General features: G+C 35.1%; 1 protein-coding gene across 1 annotated transcript; it reads left to right on the forward strand.

Moving 5' to 3' along the window:
• The first annotated feature begins 303 nt into the window (after positions 1 to 303).
• On the forward strand, positions 304 to 4894 carry LOC111019436 (BEL1-like homeodomain protein 9). The gene is made up of 4 exons (XM_022295819.2): positions 304 to 1358; positions 3075 to 3403; positions 3587 to 3647; positions 4210 to 4894. Exons 1-4 carry the CDS (start codon positions 723 to 725, stop codon positions 4654 to 4656), a joined length of 1473 nt encoding a protein of 490 aa, XP_022151511.2. The 5' UTR covers positions 304 to 722; the 3' UTR covers positions 4657 to 4894.
• The last annotated feature ends 1916 nt before the right edge of the window (positions 4895 to 6810 follow it).

Below are 6810 nucleotides of genomic sequence, written 5' to 3' on the forward strand. Positions count from 1 at the left end.
ACACATCATCCTAATTCAAAGATAATTTAAACAAAAAAAAAAAAGAAGAGGAAATATAAATAGAAAGGTTGTGAAGTTTCGAAGTGAATTAGATTCTCTCAGTACGGGAAAACAAAAGGATGATAGGAGGAATCGTTTTGAGGTAGAGGAAAATTTCAGGCACGCCCTCCTCACGTGCGTCATCACAAATTTCAAACCCCCAAAATTAATAATTAATAATACGACACAAATCCAACCCAAAAAAAAAAAAAGCTGACACAAAATATCTGCTGTCCTCTTCCCTGGCTCACACTCTGAGTCAGTCACAGTTCAATGTTTACCGGATACAGCCGGTGGCGTCGCTCTCCCTCACCCCAAACCCTACGCCTCCGCTCCCCAGCCCCGGCCCAGACCACACGACAGCAGATCCACCAGAAAAACCAAAAAGATGTAATTTTTATTTTATATTTTGTTGTGAAAGTCCGTGTGTAAGTTTAACAACTGAGTCCTGAGTCTGAGAGAGAGAATCCCATGCCTCCAATCCCCAATCACTTCCTTCTCCTGCCATAGAAAAAATAAAAAAATAAAAAAATTATACAATTAAAAATATTCCTCCTACTCCTCTCACTCCTCTCTAATAATAATAACTAACAATCCCAATCCCAATTCCAATTCCATCTCCAATTTCTCTGATCTATCTTGATTCAAAATTTCTGTTTTCTTTTCTTTTGTTTTTGTTGGCTATGGCGGAGGGTTTTGAGGTCTACCATGTCCCACAGCAAAGCAGGAGAGATAAGCTCAGAGTGGGAGGCGCCACTGCTCATCCTCATGCTCATAATAACACCAATAATTTCCACATCGCCGCCACTGCCACTGGAAATTTACTTCCTTTATATCATCATGATCCCTCTTCTTTCTCCGATTTGCTTCCCCAAGATTTCCACAACAACAGCAACCCACTTCTTCCTCCTTTTCCGTCCTCTTACCCGGCGGCGGCGGCGCTCCTTCCCGACCACCACCAGCCCTTGTCCCTCGAGCTCAACCTCCAGCAGCAGCGCTACGGCGCCGCGGTGCCTCCGATTTTCTCTCCTACTCCCATTCATGATTCTTCTATTCCTCTTGCTGGGTACGCCTCCATTTTGAAGGCCTCTAGATTCTTGAGGCCCGCCCAGCAGCTTCTCGAGGACCTCTTCGACTACGCCGCCGGGGCTAACGTTAACGCTAAGTTGCCGCCGGATTCCGCCATCCTCGTCGACCCTCTTCTCGAAACCCTCGGCGGAGATGTTGCCGCCACCGCCGCCGATCATGATCCCATCAGCTGTGATGATGCCACGGAAGGCCGGAGGAAGAAATCGCGCCTTATTTCCATGCTCGACGAGGTAACATTAATTACCCCACAACATTTTTTTTTCTTTTAATTTCTCTTTCGTTAGCTAATTCAAGTTTTAGTTTTTCGATGTGGGGTTTTTTTAAAAAAAAAAGAAAATTTGTTTCTTTGTTATGATGGTGGATCTTTCATCCGGATTAATTGTTCTTCTGCAACCCCCCACAAAAGAAACTCTTGATTATGTTCATTATCAGTTTCTTTATTTATTTATTTTTGTTAATCATTTCCATGACAAACAGAAGATTTTACTTATTACAAAGAACTTTCACCGATTGACGTGACGGATTTTGATTGGACTAACAAATTAGATTAAAATAATCCCAACAATTCTGTCAAAGCGTCAATGTGTGTTCAATTACATTTTTTAAAATAAAAGAATTGTAAATGGGATCCATGATTGACTGATCTTAACTAGTCAAAAGTTTTAGTTTTTTATAATCACAGTATAGTTTTTGATGTTGGCCATTGGTTAAACCGACATGAAGTATGTTATATATTCTCATGGCTTTGTGCTTTGTTTGGCTATTAATTTAATGGGGGATTTTTTTATTATTATTATTATAATAATAATCTCTCCTTATTTTATGTGCATTAGATTCTTTGTACTGAGGGAGCTGAGAAATGGGTGGTCTTTGGTGACAAACAAAATCTGTCTTTCTTGAAAAAGTTAACAAAAGGGAATATATGCACAAACATCCATTGTTTCTTGTTTAAGGTGTCTGATCCACCACCCAATAGGGTTGAATAATTCTTAAAACAAGTTTTAAGTGTTAATTCTATTTGTTGCTTAAAGTGGTTGAAAAGGGTACCAATTTGAAAGCGATTATCAATGTTTTTGTGATGATAGTTCTACGGAGAGAGATATAAGAAAAGCCCTACAATTGATCATAAGTTATACAAAATATATATCTGCATGCCTTTGGTAAATGACTCGTTCGCGGTTGTTTTTGTTTAAATTTTTATGGGAAATTTTAAATTCAGCAGAATTTTGTTTTTCCTTATTGGGATTTGTGCAAATTGGAAATTGGTGTCTTTCTTGTTATTACCCTTTTGGATCGATAAGGCCATGCTTGGTTTAGAGAAGCTATATAGGAGTAGATCAAACAGAAGTTTAAGAATTATATATGGAAAACTAGTTAAGTTCTTTCTCTCTGCTTTGTTTTGATTTCCCTTTTTGGAATGGATGGAACTTGTAAGAAGGTCATATTAAAGAAATTTGTTGGCCATTTGTTTGCATTCTGGATGAAATGTTGTCCATTTGAAAAGAATTAAAATTAGCAATAATGGATTAATTTGAGTAGATGATTTTTTTTCTTTTTTTTAAGTGGAAGTATTCCTTTGAAGAAGTAAGTTATGATAAGTTATTGGTGATTTCTAACTTTGATGATGAACATGAATTTCAATATAAAAACATTATTTTTCACTCTTTTCTAAGTACTGAAATTTTAGTCGATAGAAGTATCAGTCAAAGCTAATACTTGCAAGTCGCAGATGTCATTTTTAAAATAAAATTCGGCTAAAAATTTAAATAGACAGAAATTTGGATCAAACAAGTCTTATAACTCCAAAAAATTTTACAACATCAATATTTCCATCTACATAGTTCCAAAATTGACTCATCCTAGGGATTTGAAACTCCATAAAAAAGAGCCCTAGATTCTAAAGCCTAGCAAGCTTATTATTATTATTTTTTTAATTTCTTCCTCAGGTTTACAGAAGATATAAGCAATACTACCAGCAGATGCAAGCCGTGGTTACAACATTTGAATACGTTGCAGGGCTTGGGAACGCAGCTCCCTACGTGAACTTAGCCGTAAAATCCATGTTCAAGCACTTCAGGTTCTTAAAGAACGCCATTGCCGACCAGCTCCAGTTCAACAAGCAGCAGCAGCAGCCGTACAGCCCATATTGCCAAAGATCCATTCACAACAATGCCGCATTCCTCGACCACCAACCCGTGTGGCGGCCGCAGCGGGGCCTCCCCGAGAGCGCTGTCACCGTCCTCCGGGCGTGGCTCTTCGAACACTTCCTCCATCCGTAAGAACACTCAAACCCAACTCAACTCTTAAACTCGAAACAACATACAACATACAACGTGTGTTAATTAAGAATATGAATAAAATTATCAGATTTATTATAATCTACTAGCTTAAATTTTTGGAGTTGAGCGACAATCTAATACAATGATTGATTAATTGTTCAGTTGTTTCTGTGTAACAGTTATCCTACGGACACCGACAAGCTCATGCTAGCCAATCAGACAGGTTTGTCGCGGAGTCAGGTGTGTTTGAAGTAGGGTATTAAATTTCTACTGCCATATCCATATTTAATATATTTTTCATATGTTCGTGGGAGGTTTTTGATATCAACTTAAGAAAAAACTGTTGAAGGAGGCAACTAATTACCATAACTGTTGAATGCATATTATAAAATTTGCATGTGCTCTTGGTTGACAACGGGATACAAATTTGAAATGTAAAACTCAACCACATCGTTGCAATGAACTCGCATAATTTATCCAATCTAGGAGAGAAATCGACCCCAAACATTATGATGATATATATAAAAAATATGATAACAAAATATCACATGTGGACCTAAATGCTAAGAGTGTGATTAGGAATGATGGTAGAATAAGTGATTTTGAAACAAATAATTTGACTTCCGATATATATTATTTTGACAAGCTAACATAGAGGTAAAAATCAAAATGATTATTTTTTAGAGTTGTGAACTAAAATTAGACATTTCGAAAGACTTTCAATTAAACTAGTTATTTCTTTAAAATTAATTTAAAATTTAATTTGTGGGTTGATTAAATTATGATTGAAGTTTTTGTCCAGGTATCGAACTGGTTTATCAATGCAAGAGTGAGGCTTTGGAAGCCAATGGTGGAAGAAATCCACATGCTTGAAACAAGGCAAGCTCAGAAATCTCAGCAGAGAGAACCCAATGGCAATGCCTTAAACAACGATACCACAAACGAATCCTTGAAACAAGACCACAACAACAATAATGCTAATGCATCTTCTTCAAACCACGACGACGACCACCACCCAGTACTGGACTTGTCCAACCCAAATATCTTTCCATCCCACCACCCCCACGCGGCTGCCGGAGCTGCCACCCTTGGTGGTGGCGGCGGCACCGTTTCCTTAACTCTCGGCCTCCACCAGAATCATGGCCACAGCGGCATCGCCCTCTCGGAGCCGTTCCCGATCAATACAGCTCAGCATTTTAACCTTGGGTTAGAGGCCAACGGTGAAGGGTTTGTAAACGAGTGGTTTTGAATTTATGTTGGCTGAAGATGTTCGTTTTGGATCATTGGACAGCTAGCTGTTAATTCCCAGACAGTATACTGACAAATTTTGAGCTACATGTAAGAATTTTATAATCCAGCTGATATTGGATTGGAGGGTTAGCCAAATTTGTTGTCCCTGACCTGTAATATTATTGTTGAATTACTCTTTCTGACAAGGCTGCGCCTACAAGCAATATATATATAGCATAAAGTATTCAATATGTAAACTTTCTGAAGTTGCAAACTTTGTACCTTGGGGGAAAAATTTACACAAGAAATTAGTGTTATTGGCATTCAAGGAGTGATAGATAATCAGTTTGATGATGAGTGTGATCACTGCTGGGTTTGTTCTTTGTCTTGTTCGCTCAAGAGACATCTCCTATCTTCGAACTCGGGCTCGAGGAGAAGATGACGGTTGTTTAAGCCTTGCCTTATGTTCACTATGATAGTCTATAGCTGTAGTCTAAAGTTAAATATGTTAGATAGACTTCTGAATTTGTGATCATTTGGTTGCGTATTTTGTGATGTTGAATTTGAAAGCTTTTATATAGCGAAGTAAAGAGGGTTTGGAGATTGGTGCCTTGTGTTTTCTTTTGTTGCTGTAAAGCTTTGTTCAGGGGTATGTTATCAATATATAATGTCAACGTGGTTGAGTGATTGTAGGAGAATGAATTCAAATGGTAGGGTGAGCACCTAATTAAGATTTAATGTCTTATATTTTCTTTTTCTTTTTAGATAAATAATCAAATTTTCGATATTAAATTCTTCTTATTTTATAATTTTTTATTCGAATTTTGTAAAGTTTAAAAGCTTCAACGATTTGGAGATTAAGTATCTAATAATTAATATATAATATTATAATCTTTGTCACTAATTGAAGTTATTATGTAGTGATTTCATAATATGAAAACTTGTAGATGACAATTATGAATTTTGAGATTGTTATCCTATTAAATTTTAAGTGAAGTTCCTTTAAACGAAAAGTCTAGATCCATCATTACTTTGACCTTGAAAAAATGAGCAGATAACATTTACCATTAAATTATGCTCATGTGGACATATATTTGATAGCTAGCGAGAGAGTTAACTACAATCTAATGACCACCTTTGGTCAAGATTTAAACTCCCACCCATATTTATTTGAACTAAAAGAAATATCAGACATAATTCAAATATATAATGGCTACAGTAGCTACAAAAATTTGTTTTCAAATATGTATAGCACTTAATGATTATTAATTGGGACAAAAATTTAATAAATTATCGAGTTATTAAAAAAAATCTGACATTTAATATTTTATTTTGTTGTTAACTAATTATTGTAAAGAAAATCTTTAAAGAACATTAGGTTTTATTGTAAGTAAATTTACGTGTCCTTGTCGCATTAGGTAAAGCATTTGACTTTATACACGTAATATTTCTGAATAACATCAATAAGGAGAAAATGTAGATTTGACTAAATTTTAAAACCTATCTTTTAATTAATTGTTCTAAAGCTTGGAAATGACAGTTTTGGCCTGCCCTTTTTTATATTTATAAAAAGAAGGCACATGTAACATGTGGTTCTTCTAAACTATTGAGGAGAATTAAATTGTTCATTCAATCTCGTCAAAGTGTGCATAAGTCAACGGTAATTGTCATATATTTCTAAATTATTATAAAATCATTTTGAAACAGACCCTAATGATAATTAATTTTGTGAAAGTAGTTTTCGTATACTTATTTTAACGTTTGGTTACACACTTTTTAAAGTGGTTTTTATATAATTAAAAATGATTTTGAATGGTTAATATTTAAAGTTTAAAGAGAGAATTTGACAGAAAAATTTAGAGAGAGAAAATTTAGAGTGTGAGAGATAAAAATTTGAGATGGAAAAATAAATTTTGAAAAAAATGTGAACTACAAATTTAGAGAGACTACAAACATTTTAAAGAAAAAATTAGAGACAAATAAAGTTAGAGTGAAAAATAAGGTGCATAGAAAACAATAACCATTTTAAAAAACTAATTTTCTATTAATTTTTTGTCAAAAAATCACTTTAGGAATCACACTCCAAGTGATTGATCCGGAATCACTTATCAAAAATCACAATCTTTGATAAATATTTTATTTTAAAATGGAAGTGATTATGATTAAAAGTGAT

This window comes from Momordica charantia (assembly GCF_013281855.1).
Source record: "Momordica charantia cultivar OHB3-1 chromosome 1 unlocalized genomic scaffold, Mcharantia_2.0 BLBB01000001.1, whole genome shotgun sequence".
Lineage (NCBI taxonomy): Eukaryota > Viridiplantae > Streptophyta > Magnoliopsida > Cucurbitales > Cucurbitaceae > Momordica > Momordica charantia.

Bases quoted from the DNA above. Each gene is read 5' to 3' on its own strand.
- LOC111019436 (XM_022295819.2), top strand. From the start codon at position 723: ATGGCGGAGGGTTTTGAGGTCTACCATGTCCCACAGCAAAGCAGGAGA. The intron at 1,359-3,074 runs GTAACATTAATT...TTTCTTCCTCAG, and splicing joins TTATTTCCATGCTCGACGAG to GTTTACAGAAGATATAAGCA. The intron at 3,648-4,209 runs GTGTGTTTGAAG...GTTTTTGTCCAG, and splicing joins CAGGTTTGTCGCGGAGTCAG to GTATCGAACTGGTTTATCAA.